Source organism: Aedes aegypti, chromosome 3 (genome assembly GCF_002204515.2).
Source record: "Aedes aegypti strain LVP_AGWG chromosome 3, AaegL5.0 Primary Assembly, whole genome shotgun sequence".
NCBI classification, from domain to species: domain Eukaryota; kingdom Metazoa; phylum Arthropoda; class Insecta; order Diptera; family Culicidae; genus Aedes; species Aedes aegypti.
The window spans coordinates 68393220-68411689 of record NC_035109.1 but is presented as its reverse complement, the minus strand read 5'-3'; the positions used below and the strand labels follow the sequence as shown (position 1 = coordinate 68411689).

Sequence of the window (18470 nt, the reverse complement as noted above, 5' to 3'; positions counted from 1 at the left end):
ACTATGACTGAAGCAGTCCAAGTAGGTGTAAAATTTACAAATAAAATTGTTATTGGATTACGTTTTTCTAATGGATCCAAATAATAATTTAAATATTTTAAATTGGAATGCTCGTTCTCTGAATGGTAAAGAGGACGAGCTGTTTAATTTTCTTACAGCTAATAACGTGCATATAGCAGTTATTACCGAAACTTATTTAAAACCTGGATCCAAATTTAAAAAAGATCCTAACTTTTTTGTTTATCGTAATGATCGACTTGATGGGGCATGTGGGGGAGTTGCAATCATCATTCATAGGCGTATAAAACATCAACTGTTTTCGTCATTTGAAACTAAAGTTTTTGAAACTTTAGGTGTTTCTGTTGAAACACAGTTTGGTAAATATACTTTCATAGCTGCCTATTTGCCTTTTCAATGCTCTGGACAGCAAGTTAATTGGCTTCAAACTGACTTGCGAAAATTAACTCGCAATAAGTCAAAATTTTTTGTCATTGGTGACTTTAATGCCAAACATCGGTCATGGAATAATTCTCAAAGTAATTCCAACGGCAGAATTTTATTTGATGAGTGCTCTTCAGGATATTTCTCAATTCAATACCCTGATAGCCCTACATGTTTTTCCTCTTCTAGAAATCCATCTACGATTGACTTGGTCTTAACCGACTCTAGTCATCTTTGTAGCCAATTAGTTACTCATGCTGATTTTGATTCTGATCATGTCCCTGTTACATTTCAAATATCGCATGAAGCGATTCTCAATCCTATCAGCTCCACTTTCAATTATTTACGAGCCGACTGGAATATATATGAAACGTATGTTGACTCTAATCTTGATGTTAACATTTCTTTAGAAACTAAAATTGATATTGACAATGCTCTTGAAACTTTAACAAATTCCATTGTTGAAGCCAGAAACATTGCAATTCCAAAATGTGAAGTAAAATTTGAATCCGTGATTATAGACGATGATCTTAAACTCTTGATCCGTCTTAAAAACGTGAGGAGAAGGCAATTTCAACGCACTCGTGATCCTGCTATGAAAATTATATGGCAGGATTTGCAGAAAGAAATCAAGAAACGTTTTGCAGATTTAAGAAACAAAAATTTTGAAAATAAAATTTCTCAATTGGACCCCGGCTCTAAGCCCTTTTGGAAATTATCTAAAATCTTGAAAAAACCTCAGAAGCCTATACCGGCATTGAAAGAGGAAAACAAATTATTACTAACTAATTGCGAAAAAGCTCAAAAACTTGCTATGCAGTTTGAAAGTGCGCACAATTTTAATTTAGGACTTACTAGTCCAATTGAAAATGAAGTTAATCAGGAGTTCGAAAATATTCTCATTCAAGAGAACGTTTTCGAAAATGACTGGGAGACTGATTTGGAAGAAGTGAGAACTATTATTAAAAAATTCAAAAACATGAAAGCTCCTGGCGATGATGGAATTTTCTACATCCTCATCAAGAAACTTCCAGAAAGTAGCTTATCATTTTTAGTTGATATATTTAACAAATGTTTTCAATTAGCATATTTTCCTGACAAATGGAAAAATGCTAAGGTTGTTCCAATTTTAAAACCAGACAAAAATCCTGCAGAAGCTTCTAGCTATCGTCCAATCAGTTTGCTTTCCTCCATCAGTAAACTTTTTGAAAAGGTTATTTTGAACAGAATGATGGCCCACATCAACGAGAATTCAATTTTTGCCAATGAACAGTTCGGATTCCGCCATGGACATTCGACCACTCATCAGCTTTTACGTGTAACAAATTTGATCCGTTCCAACAAATCTGAAGGCTACTCTACTGGTCTTGCTCTTCTAGACATAGAAAAAGCATTCGACAGTGTTTGGCATGAAGGTTTGATTGTAAAATTGAAAAATTTTAATTTTCCAACATACATTGTTAGAATAATTCAAAGTTATCTGTCAAATCGTACACTTCAGGTTAATTATCAGAACTCCAGATCTGAAAGACTTCCTGTAAGAGCTGGTGTTCCCCAAGGCAGCATTTTGGGACCAATATTATACAATATTTTCACATCTGACTTACCTGAGTTACCTCAGGGATGTCAAAAATCTTTGTTTGCGGATGACACAGGCCTCTCCGCCAAAGGACGAAGCCTGCGTGTCATCTGTAGTCGATTGCAAAAAAGTTTGGATATTTTTTCTTCATACTTGCAAAAATGGAAGATTTCTCCTAATGCTTCCAAAACTCAACTAATAATATTCCCACATAAACCAAAAGCTCTTTATTTGAAACCTTCAAGTAGACATGTTGTCACGATGAGAGGGGTTCCAATAAATTGGTCAGATGAAGTTAAGTATCTAGGACTCATGCTAGATAAGAATTTAACTTTCAAAAATCACATTGAGGGCATTCAAGCCAAATGTAACAAATATGTAAAATGTCTCTATCCCCTTATTAATAGAAAATCAAAACTTTGTCTTAAGAACAAGCTTTTGATATTCAAACAAATTTTCAGGCCAGCCATGTTGTATGCTGTACCAATATGGACTAGCTGTTGTAATACCAGGAAGAAAGCTCTGCAGAGAATTCAAAATAAAATTTTGAAAATGATTCTGAGGCTTCCTCCCTGGTATAGTACCAATGAGTTACATAGGATATCCAATGTTGAAACATTGGAACAAATGTCAAATAAAATAATCAATAATTTCAGGCAAAAATCGTTACAATCTACTATTGCCACGATTAATGCGTTATATGTTTAGGTTAAGTTAGGTTAAGTATATTAAAAACTTTTTTTTTTCTCTTATAAGCAGGTGAAATCAACTCACCTGTAAAAAATCTGATCTGCTACGGCAAATGAAATGTAATATGTTGTTAACAAAATGTTAATAAAATCTTAGATTTGTTTTACCAAATTAGGATGATAGTGTTGTCTAATAACACAGAACACCTAGATATAAGAAATAATGAATGTAATGTTTGGAATGATACTAATAAAGAAATTAAAAAAAAAAAAAAAAAAAAAAAAAAAAAAAAAAAAAAAAAAAAAATAATTAATTCAAAGTTTGTAAGAGACACTCATATTTCAATGAAAGCATCTACATCTGAAAAAAAAAATTATTTAACTCCTAACTATTTCATCTGTTCTTGTGTGTACCTCTGAAAGCGCTTGATTTTTAATTATGATAAACAAATTTGACGATTTTAATTGAGATCTGAATGGTTTTTGACTAATATGACATTTAATGTATTTTGAAAGAAGAAAAAATGTGAGAACTTCTAGCGTTATTTCAAATTTTTTTCCTAGTTTAATGTAATGTTTGGTAGTTTTTTGGCGATCTTTGGTATAGGGCAGATTAAGTTTTTATTACTTTTCGTCTGCCCAGCTATGAGAGCCGATGTCAGCTGATTCGTTTGGAGCCACTTTCATCCAGACGGGATACTGCTAAGGCTCTTCTGATCGCTGATGCACTGGGTAACCGGATTGACTGCCCATCTATATTGCAACAGATAAACGTCAACGTTCAACCTCGGGCTTTGCGTAACAGTGCAATGCTGCGACTGCCCTATCGTAGCACAAACTACGCAATGCATGGAGCTATCAATGGACTCCAACGAACCTTCAATCGCGTTTCGTCACTCTTTGATTACCACTTGTCTCGCGAAGTACTCCGTAGTAGATTCTCAGAATATTTTAGAAGATAGTTGTTTTTAAATGTCTGTTTTTGCTTTAATTTGTTTGTAAATTTTGTTCGCTTTTATTGTTTGATTAGTGTCGTTTCATGTACTTTTTTTTTATCATCATTTGGGCAACTCAGCCTGGTGATGAATACCAATAAACAATAAACAATTACTTCTCACGCATTTGTTTCACTACTCATTTTGATATTTTGTTTTTAAAACTAGGCCTTGGTGTCATAAAAGTGCATGGATCAAAGCCTGAAAAATAAAATTTGCGCTGAACGTTATATATCGGTAAATGGAAAGTTGAAGAATCGTCTGAGTTTACTTATATTTTTTATACATTGTATTATTCTTATATTTGCGATAATTTTTGCAAATTTGTACATATCTTTCCGAAATTTATGAATTTTAAATCAGAACAGACTTTAAATTGGGCTGTTTCCAGAACTGCCGAAAATGTATTAAAAAAATTCTTAAATGTATTTCTACAACTTAATAAACTTTTAAAAGAAGACAAAAAAAGCAAAATAATAGATTTCTTGATACGAAAACAATTGATGCATAATATAGATATTGCACAACTCTTTTATGGATATACAAGTAGAAGACATTCTCTTTGGGGTATTTTAAATGAAGTATTATGATTGACTACTACACCCTTTAAATTTGACCAATTTTCGGTACACTTATGATGAGATTTTGATCAATACTCCACCGTAAGTTTACTACTTAATACAAATGATTAAATTTCGTATCAGGGGGGCGATTCCTAAAAATATTGGTCTAAAGGGGGCGAAAGTCAAAAAAGTTTGGGAAACACTGGGTTAAACGGTTCACAGCCTCAAATTATATTTTTATGATATTGTTGATCTCCCACCATTTGTTGTGTTTCTAAAACGTTGAGCTACAATGTTGAAACAACATTTGATAACTTTTAGAAAGAATTGAAAAATTTATAGAACTTTCAACAATCCACAAGTCATACCTAATCCATCGCATCGTTTTGTACATAACCATAGTAAATGTTTCTAAAGAAAACTTACACTCATTATACTAAAAAAAACTCTTCAATATTTAGCGCTTATGCATTTCATTATCATTAACAATATGGAAATCAAAACCACGCAGAATGGAAACTATGCAAAAAATTTAGATTTCTGTTTTGATTCAAGTGTGAAGCCAATTGTTTGTCGGGATGGGGGGTGATGCTAAGTGTGGGATAAGCGAGTGATGGTATGTTTAAGCAATTATGCACATGCATGGTTTCGATTCTGGTTATAAATATGTATGATGATTACGCAAGCTTTTGCAAAGTATGCATTTGAGAGAGAAAAAATTGATTAAATAATCTGTCGCAAGTGCATATCAGTTTGAGATATAAAAAAAAATGGCGTATCTAATTTAGTTGCAATTTGCTGTAAGCCGAAATATTTGATATATCAAGAAGACTGGCAACACGGTATATGACGGAAATATGAAAATCGATTTGAAACATTTCAGATTTTCAGATGGGTTATGCTTCGGGTTTCAGTGGAAGCCATTTTCTTCAATCGAATCCCGACAAATGTGGTTGCCAGTTCTTCTTAACATGTCGTTTTGACCATCCTAACATACAAATGGAAAAAAATCCCATCCAGTATCTGCCGGCATACGTACCTCGCCCCATTGGCCAAAGTTCCACTGCGGGCACCGGAAGTTGCCGCAGTTGGTCTGATTCGAGGGTTTCTTCTCGGCCATGCAGTACCGATCGTCGACCTCTGCCAGTTCGTTGTTCTTGTAGCAGCAATACACCTTTCGTCGCTTGTAGCCTCCGTTGCACTTGACGTTGCATATGCTCCAGGTTCCGGTGCACCACTTGTACGAATCGGACGATCCGTTGCTGTAGCTGTGCGGATAGTAGTTGTGCTCGTGCTGACGCTTCGTTTCCTCGCCCGAGAACAGATAGGTTGCAGACTCCTGCAGCAGTTTCACCTGATTCTGATGAAAGAAAGTTAGATTAGAATCATACGGTAGATGGTCTGGTTTCCACTTGGTCCTTTTTTTTACTAACTAAAGCGCCAAATTGATTAAAATATTTAACTTAAATTATCACACATACAGCGAAAAGATATTGTTTCGAAGAATATTCCACATAAGAAACAGAAAAAGCCAAAAGTGTAAATTTTGTTACTGATATCGAATAAAAATCTTAGCATATGTTTGTATGTTTGTGTAAATGAATGGCGTAGAAAGCACACATATATGTATAATTGGAAATCAAAAGGAAGAAAATTCAAAATGGAAGACATTTCCATGGTATACCTTCTTCTCGCAGGGTGGCATGGTACAGTTGATAATGACGGCGACCGGCCGAACGCCACACAGAGCCGCATTTACGCTTACATTGTTCAGTACACAGTGGAGAGCATACCGCTGTTGTCCTTCCCCGCAGGTGACTGAACACTGGACGATGGATAGATTTACATGGATTGGTTTTTATAGAACATTCAGTTTGAATAGAAAGAGATATCAGGTTAGGACTAGAGGCGGCTGATGGTGTTTCCTAGGGATTGTAAGGAGAATGTTTGCAGAAAGCGACTTTTGTTGGTATTTACAATTTTGGGTCTAGATGGTGTTGTCGGAATCTGTGTATTTCTCGAGGAGGATGAAGGAATAAGACAGTTTTGTAGTGCAAAATACAAACTAACATGGTTTCTAGGTAAATACTGATTTATAAATGTACAAAAGATTAGTAAAAGTGAAACGATTTCGGCTCCGTTATGCTCTGTGACGTTTGAGCCTACCAAACAAATAAGGTAAATTTAAAGTCATGGGAGATGTTTTTGAAACAAATCGTCATTATCGACAGACGATCGATTGATACTAAAATGTCAGACTTCTATTTTCGAAAGTAATTTTGCGCTCAAATATATTTTGGTCTAGTATGGGCAATAGAGTGATGCAAATTTTGAAATGTTTGCTCCCCTATGCTTAAACGATTTTAATTATAGTAAATAGCATCCTCCCAAAGTTTGAAGTGATTCGGAAGAAATTTGACTGTGCACACGCCATTTGAAGTTTATATGGAGATTACTATGGAAAATGCCAATCTTTTGTGTTCAGCCCTCTATCTCTTCGTCATGATATTTTATGGGAAAGTGAACAAATTCTTCTAATGTGGAATTCTCCCAGCTACAACTTTGCCGAAGACCACTTTTTGATTGGACCTCAGGATAAATTGTTATTCATGATCATAAAGTTGGTTTGCATGTAGCATGCTTCACCAACTGTTCGGCAGGCAACAGTGGTGCTCCTGGCGGAAAGAATAGATCAATGTAATCCAGGCTACTATGTTCTATAGCAAAAAAGCAGTGTTGCTCTGAAAGTAATTGAATGATCATCTCAGCATGATTTACACTTTGTTATCAAAAATAACAAATTATCCTTACGTCCCATCGAAATGTGGTCTTCGGCAAAGTTGTAGCTGGGAAGTTTTCACATGAGATGAGTGTGTTCACTTTTCCATAGATTATTATGACGAGCAGTTAGAGGACTGAACACAAAAGATTTGCCTTTTCCATAGTAATTTCCATATAAACTTTAAATAGCGTGTGCGCAACCAATTTTCTTCCGAATCACTTCAAATTTTGGGAGGATCATTTTCATCATAATTGACATCGTTTAAGCATAGAAGAGTGCATGGTGACGTCACGATAAATTCTCCTTCTTTGTCCCTCTTTCATCACGCTCAATTGACTGTCCTGCTCTTTGACACTCACTGCTGGAATTGTTTAGATTTTTTTTATATGGAGTTGACATTCACTGCTGGAATTGTTGACATTTTTTTTATATGGAGTTTCGAGGTTAGGTCAGGCGTGCAACGATCTATAGGGGAGCAAAAACTTCAAAATTTGCATCAGTCTAATGGGCAATGATGTCCGGAAGAGTGATCATCGCTATTCGATCTCACGCAGGATCACAAAGTTGTGTTTTGTGCTTAATACGTGTCTAAGGTTGTCTCATTTAAATATAGGCATTCAGATCTACATGCATAACCTAATGACCTAATGAAGGATGGCGTCTTCGGCAAAGCTGTTCAGTAAGTTAAGGACTATCAGTGTTCAAGCTAGTTGATTCAAAATTTTGCAAGTGAGCAAGAAACTTTTGTTTTGCAGATATCGCATGAGTCTGATCACTTAGAAAGATAGCGTCTTCCGCAAAGTTGTTCAGTAGCTCAAAGGCTATCATTGTTTGAGCCAAGCAATAGGATATTTCACCACCAGGCGGCGCTAGTGAGCATGAAACTTTTGTTTTGCGGATACTAACAATTTAAACAGATGGCGTCTTCGGCAAAATTGTTCAGAAGCTCAGGGTCTATCATTATTTTACCAAATCTCGAACTTAAAGGATTAAACAAAGAAAACATGAATAACTTTGCAGAACTCAGGCTCCTGAGAGATTTGCAAAATAAATGTTTTTTGCCCACTAGCGCCGCATGGTGGCAAAATTTTGAATCAACTAGCCCGAACAATGATAGTCCTTGAATTACCGAACAACTTTGCTGAAGACGTCATGTTTCTAAGAGTTCAGGATACTGAGATCAGTAAAACAAAAATTTCATACTCACTAGCGTTGCCTAGTGGCAAAATCTCGAAATTCTTGGCTATAATAATGATAGCCCTTGAGCTGCTGAACAATTTTGCCGAAAACGTCAAATTTCTAAGTGGTCAGACTACTGGGCCATTCGCAAAACCAAGGGTGTTGTACAAAGTACAACGCGCGACTGATCGTGTTACAAAAATTCACGCGACAACCGAAAGGATAAGCAAACTTGTTCAGCAGGTCAAGGATATCCGGAAAGCAAAAAACTTAATTTGAAATTTTCTCTCTAGGTGGTAGTGAGTACGTACGATGAAGCATTCCAAGAAAGTTCTATCTTGTGATTCATATGAGATAGAAAGTTCGTGTCTTCGGCAAAATTGTTCAGAAAGTCAAGGGAATCTGGAAACTGGAAAATTTGGTTCCAAAATTTGCCGCTAGGTGTCGCTAGTGAGCATATAAAAATTATCATTTCAAGTTATATCTATAATTCTTATCCATACAAGATGTACCGTAATTTCGGGTGAAATTGATCATTTTTCACCGTTTTTCTAGTCTGTTTTCTATAATTTTAACAATGCCAAACAACTAAACGCAGGAAAACAAGTACGAAGGTAAGCCTCATCGACTCATGTAAAATCGTGTGATACGATGATCAATTTCACCTTCCTCAATTATGAAGTAAATTAGACATCAATCACTAGAAAATGAAGTGAATCGTACCTAAAACACATTAATAAAAAGCGAATCAGTCTCGAATACGAAGAAAATACTATCATTTTAAAACTAAAAGCATCAAACCTTAGTCATTTGAACATAAATTAAAAGACTTACTTGAAAATTGTAAGTAAGACTCAAATCACTTCAAACTGTTCCGTTAGTCTGTTGTGAATTATGACTCAAATCAGACTAGTTTCACTGGAAAATGAATTCAATAAAATTCGAAACAATTGAATAAGAAGTAAATCAGACCCGAAAATCACTAAGAAATGAAATGAAACGTTCCAATAACTAATCCATTAACTAATATAAAATTAATCAGACATTAATCACTTGAAAATAAAGTTAATCAGTTCTAAACTGCTTAAAGATGATTCTTTTCATGTAATGGAAGAAAACTGAATGACCTAAATTCGACGTGAATCAGACCTGAACCACTTGAATAAGGAATAATTAAGATTAACCATTTGGATATGGTTCTAATCAACCCTGAATCACTTACACATGCAGTGAATATGCGACGAACTTTTTGAATGTCAAGTAAATCAATCCTAAATCACTTGAACATGAAGTGAGTCTGACATGAATCACTTGGATATGGAGCGTTTCAAACCTGAATCAGTTCAATGTGAAGTGAATCAAACCTGAAACACTTGAATATAAAGTGAATAATTTCTGAATAACTTTGATATGAAGTGATTCTGACCTGAATAATTCCAATATTATGTCACTATATAATTATAAAACGAAGCCGAACTTTAAAATTTCAAGTGCACAAGACTGGAGAATCTGACAACTGTTTGCGTGGAAAATCAATCAAATTACTTGCTTGCTGGTGGTGACCAATAGGATAAATTTTCAACGCGGAGCGCTGTTTAGTTCTCAAGTCTTGTGCTCTTGAAAATTTGAGGTGTGGCTTCGTTCTATAATCACCTTAAAGACATCTTCCTCCATTTTATTTCGTAGTGAGCGAAGTGGAGTCCAAAATACGTCTTTGTGCAATTTTGTTCTGAGTAACTGCCCAAGTAACATTAGTAGTTGAATAACGGTTTATTCAGCCGAAGTATACTTGATAGCGATTTGCTCAACTCTTATTCAGCAAAAATGTTTGTTGGGTGGTTCTTTAACGGTTTGAAAAATTACAGATTAAATAATTAAGTTAAATTAAATTAAATAATTTAATTAAATAAAGTGCTATTTGGTTACTTGGAAATATCTCTGAATTCCGTAAGAAATTTATTCGGGTTTGCCTTAGTTTTTCATCTGGTTATCTATTCTATCAAATGTAAAACTCTTCTAGCAGCATCATTTTTTTAACCCAATATTCAAATCGCAATAATTGTTTTGTTTTTTCTATATTTTAGCATCGACAATGTCTAAAATTTCTTCTTATTTTAGAAATTGTGTTGATTCTCATCATTGGGCATCTTGATCTGAATATACAGTGGAGCTTCGCTACATGTAAAGACTCTGTGGTTGCATGTTCTCTGGTAGAAAAAAAAATCCAACTAAAAAGCACTCGAATGTCTTCATAAATAGAATAAATGTACATGTATTTGTGCATTTCGTGACGATTTGCTCTCCAGATGCGTGAGCCTGCAGTATTGTCACCAGCTGTCAGTCATCTAACGTAAATATTTACGTAAATAGCTCAGGTGACAGAAGTTTTCTCATACTCGGCTATTAGATTTTCAAAAGAATACTTTGATGAGAGCCTGTTGTGAAAAAATGAAACAAATAGGATTACAACTGTTTACATCGAAATGCTAACAGTTGGCGCCAGCAGCAAACAGTACAAACAACAACCTTTCAAACATTCCGTTCCACTCATTCACATGATTTTACTGCATAATTTTTTGCGTGTAGAAAAAAGGTAGTCGAGAACTGTCAAAACGTATGAAAATAATGAAAATTGTGAATTACTTGATATTCGGAAACTGTTTACAAATAAGTAATGATTAGAAATCAAGCGTAAGGACTGTTCATTTTATAAAGTGGACACTTTGTTTATGCTATATCTTTTTTATTTATTGATAAAATCGTAATCGGTTTTCTGTGTATCGTTGACCTATTATTCTAAAATGCTATGAAAATATAAAATCTTTGAAAATGCTTTTGGTTGAAGAGCTAAATAGTTTATCCAAAAACTCTTAAAAAAAGCTGTCCGTCAAAGTTTAACATTATTTTTCGCAAAACAAAAATCCTTATTTTTATGAACAAATTGTATGTTTGTATCCTTTACTATTCTACTAAAGGTATAGCTTTAAAAATATCAATCATATTCCACCATTTTATGACATTAGGTAACTTTAGTGATTTACCCATTTAAGGCCAAATTTGCTGATACACCATCCTTTCACTCCCAGCAAAAGAGAAAAGTAAAAAGCGTGTTCAAAACTAGTTTGGATTACTAAAGAAACTATATTAGTATAAACGAAAGCTAAATCGTGAGATTAAACTACAGTCTTAAGTATAAATTTTAATGTTTATGGTAGTTTTACTAAAAAGTCTCATACTTTTAAAATCATGTACGCATATTTATCGATCTACAGCAAATTGTAAACAGTTTTCTCCGAATTTTTCAATTGGTAATCTCAGAATAACATATTATGAAAATAATATGTGGAAAATAAAATCGATTTTATTACAGCAGTGTTGTCAATTTTGATGATTGCCAATGTACTTTGATAGGTCTTCTAAGAATAAAACAATAGTGTTTCTGTTGTGCTTTGAATGTGACGTGGGGACTTACCAAGTAACTCCATGAAGGCGTAAGTTATTTTTCATATTAATACTATATTAGGACTTCCGTCAGGACGTACTTTTACACAAAACATTCTACTCATATCAATTCCCATCAAATTTAAAAAAAATTTCTTTAAAAATATACGCGAAAATTGATTTTATTATATCTGTAAAATTGTTGCTCCAAAAATAACTTGATTTTTTCCATCAGGCTTCTGATTGATGATGCTTTCGAAGAACAAGCCTTTTTTGAAAATAGAAAATATAAATTATCGAATTTTCCAGCCAATTTCTTACAATCATTGATTTTGATAACCTCAAAAAATCGACCGATCTAATCGTTGTTCCATATTCGTGTGAAATTTAATTATTTTGGAGAATTTTTATTATCACAACATTGTACAATACTAGTCGAACGATGTACTAAAAAACGATCTAAATTTCATTGATAAATTAAAAAGATACAGCATGCACAAAGTGTCCACTTTATAAAATGAACAGTCCTTACAGTCATTGAAATCAAAATCGCGAGAGAATTTCAAGAAGAATTTTGAAAAGAGAACTTGAGTTTTTTTTAACAAACTTTTTGATTAATTGCATCAAGGAAATCCAGAGCCATTTTCAAGAAAATTAATGTAAGAACGCGAAATGCCTTAAGAATAATTCTTATCATTATTATCAGGATTGATTTCTGAATATCTTGAGCGATTACTGAAGAAAATAAAGCTGAATCAATTTTACAAGGAACAAAACTGATATTCTTGAAGGATTCTTTAGACATTGTTTGATTTGATATTCTTTATTATAGAGGCTTTCCTGAAGCGTAATTATGGATGTTTTTTCCATTCAAGTTCGAGAAGGAATGCTTGAAGAAATCTAATGACAATTCTCTGAAACGTACTTTCGTGAGTATAACTCTTATTAAGTCTAAGGAAACTTACTATTTACGGTTGTAGGTCTGGAAGCCTGGTCTCATCGGAGGTCTTGGAGGAATTTTGACAGTGATTGAACTAAAACAAATACATATTACTTGCTTTCCTTAGCCTTGTTGCATTTGTGTTCTATTGCCGATTAGTCAAAAATCTTTTCGAGATGGAAATTTCCTTGACTTCCTTAGAGTTCCTGTATCACGGTATAGGAAGTATCCTGTATCACGATGTAGAAGTGATATGGATATAAACTTGCTTCAAAGTCTGCCGAAAGTTCACTTGTTGCGCTTGTAGATCTTTGGATTTTTTAATCCTGCATTCTTAGGTGTTGTTGGATAACTTGATAAAACCTAAAGAACTTTATTGAATAAGCCTGTATAGATAACACCTTTGTTCACAAGCCTATGAGAGATAATTTGTTGAGATATCCCTAACACGTCGATGCACCAAAAATTTGTGAGAATATTAAAATATCCAGAAAAAAATAATAATTCAACTACAAAACTGTCATAGACGATAAAAAAGGCATAGAAAACAAATTAACGAGGAAAGATACATTTAGCTTTATAATAACACTTAAGGTTTTTTTTTTAAATTTGTTCTGCGGCCCTTTGTTCAGTGTTGTTTCAAATAAGAGTGGTTTACATTTTCATAAAAATGAGTTTGTCAATTTTCTTATTACTGAAAATTATATGCTTCGGCAAAGTTGTAGGACATTCAATTTTAGGCTTCTATTCCAAAAATTTTTTTCTGTAGCCCGTAAATTTACTGGTTTGGAGCAGATTCGCTCCCAATTTGTTGAGAATAGTGTTTTATCCTTTGATTCTGTTGCAAGCTGCAATTACATAATTTTATGGCTAGGTATTCATTTCGAATTATACTTTATCGTTGACCAAAACGAATCCCTCAATTTCCAAACTCCCAGTGTTTTCTTGCGGAAGTGCAGAGGTCTCCTCGGCCTCCATAAAGCAAGCATCAGGTCAATGTTTTTCTCTCATCTCCAAATTGACCTGCGTCCGAATGCAGCCGCCGCCGTATTGTCTGTTATAATAATGAGAGTACCAGTATTAACATATTGAGGATGCTACTGACCCCGAGCAGCGCCTGTTGATTCCCTGTATAAGTACAGCTGCGAGCTGCCATGCTCTGCTCTGCCATGATTTTCTCAAAATTTGTTGAAATATTATAATACAAAACGCTGAAGCCAGAAAACCAGTCCATTTGTGATTTGTTAATGTAAAGGTATAAATCAATAAACTTAAGAGCCACAGAAAAACTTATTTGACAAAGTCGCGGCCAAATTATTTGTCGAAACCTGTATACCATAATTATTAAACATCATTATCTTGCCTTTAAAGTGAAACAGTTTGGAATCAACTTCTAAGATTGCACTAAAACTTCAAAGGCACAAATCTCATCTCACAACAGTGCACTTTTTATTTTGGCTTTGTGCAGGAACGTTTGCCAACTATTTATCCAGTTTTGTGCCTCTGTAAACGTGAGTAGGGGGAGAAAGCGGCCATTGTGCCGGCCATCTTTGGATTCCGAGATGTTTCACCTTAAGGTGCATCTTTCCTCGTAAATCTATTTTCTGCGCCTAGAGTGCGGATAGAATGGATAAACAATGCCAGAATTCGACTAGCCAATAGATATTTCACGTTTTGTGTAATATGTATGAGTGTGCATATGTGTGTATATGTGCAAATGACCAAAAGAGAACGTTAGAATGAGAAGGAGCAGGAGGAGCAGTAACACCGAGAGTGATAGGAGGAGAGCTCGCTCAGAGAGCAGATTGACAGGAACATTCAAAAGCCTCCATTGTCCAACAACTGTGATAGCTACCGGTGTCGGTTCTCCTGGGGCCCACTCGGGGCAGCTTCCCGTATTGCAGCGCCGGACGGTTTCCTCTCGTGGCTGTTTAGCGCAGAACTCGTCCCTTATCCGGAAACCACCCGGAGACGAGAGACAGCTGACGGTACGATTCTGATATCCACCACCGCACGTTCGCGAACACTAAGTTGCACGAATTTTTCATATGAAGCGTTCAGGATTTTATATAAAGGACGATCACAAACACGTAGGAAATTGATGAAGTTTAACAGGTGATTGAATTCGGGACGTAGCACAATACGGATGTATTTTCCCCAGCACAAGACATGTGAGATAGAGATAGAAAGAGAAAGACGAGAGAAAAGAACATGATTATTATGACGAACAATTTCTCCAAATTAGCAATACAAAATTTCGACGAAATTTGGTATTTATAATTTACCGGCTCCCAAGTGCTGTACGATAGTGTAGCATTTGGACATGGTCCGTCACACTTCTCAATGCTGATTGGCTTTCGAATGTTGGAACAATACGTTGGATCTACGGGGTTGGTCTGCATAGTTGCCATGTATCGTTGAACGCACTGGTACTGGAAATTTTTGATTCCTTCTCCACATGAATTGGAACACTCGGAGCTAGTAGGCTCCCATCTGTAGATGATAAAATGATCCAGATCGTTACTCGTTCACCTACAGAATCGATCATCGGTACTCACTCAAATTTGCACTCCACGTTACAAGGCTCGTAGTCATCTCTGGGTTTAACACTGTTTCGGCACAAGGGCATCGGCCTTTCTTTACCAGTTTCAATATCAAAACACCCAGCCGTTCGATGTCGCTTACCGGAGCAACCCTGATCACATTCGCTCCATTCGGACATTTTCCACTGGTAATTCGGGATCGTGTTCTGACTAGGGTTTTGCTGTACGTATATAGGCGTTTTCGATACCGTTACCGAGGGAACATCGATCGGAATGGTGTAACTGTACTCCACAATGTTCTCGCTGACGGGGCGCATTTTCGAAAAGTATACCAGCTCGACTATCAGGTCCTGCTTCAGAGGACGTCCATAGTCAGATCGGATTGTTTCCACCTCTTCGTCTGGGCCATTATATTCTAGCATGACGCCGGCAAAGATCCGTTTCTTGAAACCGGACACAACCGTTGTTTTCGGCGGATTAAAAATGTATTCGTAGTTTTCGTCTCGTAATGCTGTAAGCGTATTATACGGTGATTAGTTCATTGTTAGAGAATATTGAGGGAACTCACCTAGATAGTTTCCGTCATCTGTATACCCGCGTTGAATAATAATAATGTTGGTAGCACCACGTGGTATCCGTACAATTTTCTGCGGTTTCTTATTGGAATAGTTCATTTTTGAAAACGAGAATTTCCCTACAACTTCGCTGCATGTATCGTTGTTGCCTCGACATACGCCGCACTTGTCCATTGTAGCATTGGAGTCGAACACGTAGTCGCAACCGGCTCGCCTGCAAAGCCCATTGATGCACATGTCGTACGATTCAAGCGGATGCTTACAAGGCGTTCCGTCCTTCACTTTGTCCCGCAACAGGAAGTAGCTGTTCGAGTTCTTCACCCGACAATACAGCTTGCACTGATCTTCTGCTTTGACGCCATATTTGGGAATCCACTTGACGTGTTTCTCAAGCCCGGGAATCTCAAAATTGTTACCATCCAGCTCGTGACACTGTTCTTCCCGGAAGTCCAGCGTACCCTCGGGACAATCCTGCGTATTGCACGACCTGTACTGCATTCGCATCCCGGTGCAGTACTTGCCGCCATTCGCCGGTGGAGGCGAATCGCAAGTACGCGTCGATATCTGTACACCTCCGCCGCAACTGCGACTGCACTCGCTGAACCTAGAACGTCCGGAAGCGTTTGATGAAGTATGTTCGTTTGTCGTTCAGATAACGGGATACTTACGGACTCCACTGACCCCAGGCGCCGTCCTGCGGTTGCAGTGCCTTCCGGTTTACGTACACACATTTGCCCTTCTGGCACCACTGATTATCGCCGCAACTAGTGCCGTCAGCCCATGGCATGTGTTGCGTTCGACAGCCGAGCAGTTCGTCGCCGTTGTTGCACCAAAGTCGCTCGCAAACGGGCATGTAGGAGCAAATGCGAGAGCCGTTTCCGAAAACCAGCTCGCACTGCTGGTGGTTGGTGAACTTCTCGCCGGCCAGTTTCGTCTGCGAGGAAGACGGTTCGATGAGGTCCGTTTTCGGTTTGTCCAACATGCAGCTGCCATGGTTCTGTCTGCGGAGAGGAAGAAACGAAATTGGAGAGAGAATGTTAGACTTCGAAACTTCTTAGGCTTTTTAGAGGAATTCCGAAAAGTTGTTTGAAGGTTTTTATATATTTCGAATCAAGAAGCCTATCTGGATCTTCCTAAATTGATTTAAAGCTACATATTTTCTTAACATGATTGTTTGACTCATGGCGTAGTGGTTAACGCGCCCCAACTAGAGATCGGGGAGTCGTGAGTTCGATTCTCACTGAGAAGACGTGTAACTTTTTCGCAAATCTTCACATCAATTTGTCCATCTAATCCAATTGCAAATTATATGTAATGTTTAGCTTTTCGGTAGTTGTTAAACTTCCACTCGGCTGGTTGGCCGTAAACCACGATTCATAATTAAAACAAGTATTTATCGAGCAACGGACTCATGTTCCGTAACCGGTCGTTTGAGAACGTCGCGACCCATTGGAAGCCCACACAATAGAAACCTCAGCCAGCGCAGTTGCTGGCTAGTGTAGTGTGCTATTCCTATACCTAAAAAACAATGCGCTCTCGGGCTAGGCATTGGATATATATAGAAAGCGTTGTGTTTGGATGGACATCTAATTCTTCCGAAAGAGGTGCACTTTGCGAAAGAGGACCACGTGATTATTGAGCTGAAATCGAATTCAGGTTAACTTCTGCGTTCATGAGTCCTCTCATGGCGTAGTGGTTAACGCGCCCCAACTAGAGATCGGGGAGTCGTGAGTTCGATTCTCACTGAGAAGACGTGTAACTTTTTCGCAAATCTTCACATCAATTTGTCCATCTAATCCAATTGCAAATTATATGTAATGTTTAGCTTTTCGGTAGTTGTTAAACTTCCACTCGGCTGGTTGGCCGTAAACCACGATTCATAATTAAAACAAGTATTTATCGAGCAACGGACTCATGTTCCGTAACCGGTCGTTTGAGAACGTCGCGACCCATTGGAAGCCCACACAATAGAAACCTCAGCCAGCGCAGTTGCTGGCTAGTGTAGTGTGCTATTCCTATACCTAAAAAACAATGCGCTCTCGGGCTAGGCATTGGATATATATAGAAAGCGTTGTGTTTGGATGGACATCTAATTCTTCCGAAAGAGGTGCACTTTGCGAAAGAGGACCACGTGATTATTGAGCTGAAATCGAATTCAGGTTAACTTCTGCGTTCATGAGTCCTCTCATGGCGTAGTGGTTAACGCGCCCCAACTAGAGATCGGGGAGTCGTGAGTTCGATTCTCACTGAGAAGACGTGTAACTTTTTCGCAAATCTTCACATCAATTTGTCCATCTAATCCAATTGCAAATTATATGTAATGTTTAGCTTTTCGGTAGTTGTTAACAATAAGAAGTTCTTTCGATTATTTTTATTTCAATTTTAATCGATGCCAAGGTGGTGCGTCGAGACTTGGTATTCACAGCATTTTTGAAGAATTTGTTGTACAGTAAAAATCTGGTCCGTGGTCGATGGGCCGTCCACATAGCCGACCTAATAACTTCCCATGAACTCGTTTCCTACAGGTGACAGACGACGGAAGATGATGTGGGATAATAATTTGTAGGCCGCATTTAGAATGGTGATCGCTCGAAAGTTCTCATAATCTAACTTGTCGCCCTTCTTGTAGATGGGGCATATTACCCCTCCCTTCCACTTTTCCGGCTGTTCTGTTTCCCAGATTGTGCCTATCAGCCGGTGGAGACAAATGGCCAGCCTCTTCGAGCCCATCTTTATAAGGTCA

General features: G+C 37.0%; 1 protein-coding gene across 6 annotated transcripts in view; it reads right to left on the bottom strand.

Annotated features, from left to right (window-relative positions):
* The window catches only part of LOC5567517 (A disintegrin and metalloproteinase with thrombospondin motifs 9), a 745053-nt gene that overhangs the window by 16720 nt on the left and 709863 nt on the right, over positions 1-18470 (bottom strand). For 4 of the 6 annotated variants that reach the window (XM_021852717.1, XM_021852719.1, XM_021852714.1 and 1 more), the window contains 7 exons: positions 16396-16728; positions 15721-16331; positions 15168-15663; positions 14895-15102; positions 14465-14635; positions 5952-6092; positions 5307-5627 (listed from right to left, as the gene is read on the bottom strand). In XM_021852717.1, coding sequence (XP_021708409.1) covers positions 5307-5627; positions 5952-6092; positions 14465-14635; positions 14895-15102; positions 15168-15663; positions 15721-16331; positions 16396-16728 — 2281 coding nt within the window. The remainder of the gene's footprint in view (positions 1-5306; positions 5628-5951; positions 6093-14464; positions 14636-14894; positions 15103-15167; positions 15664-15720; positions 16332-16395; positions 16729-18470) is intronic. The other 2 variants (XM_021852716.1, XM_021852718.1) reach the window with 2 other exon arrangements.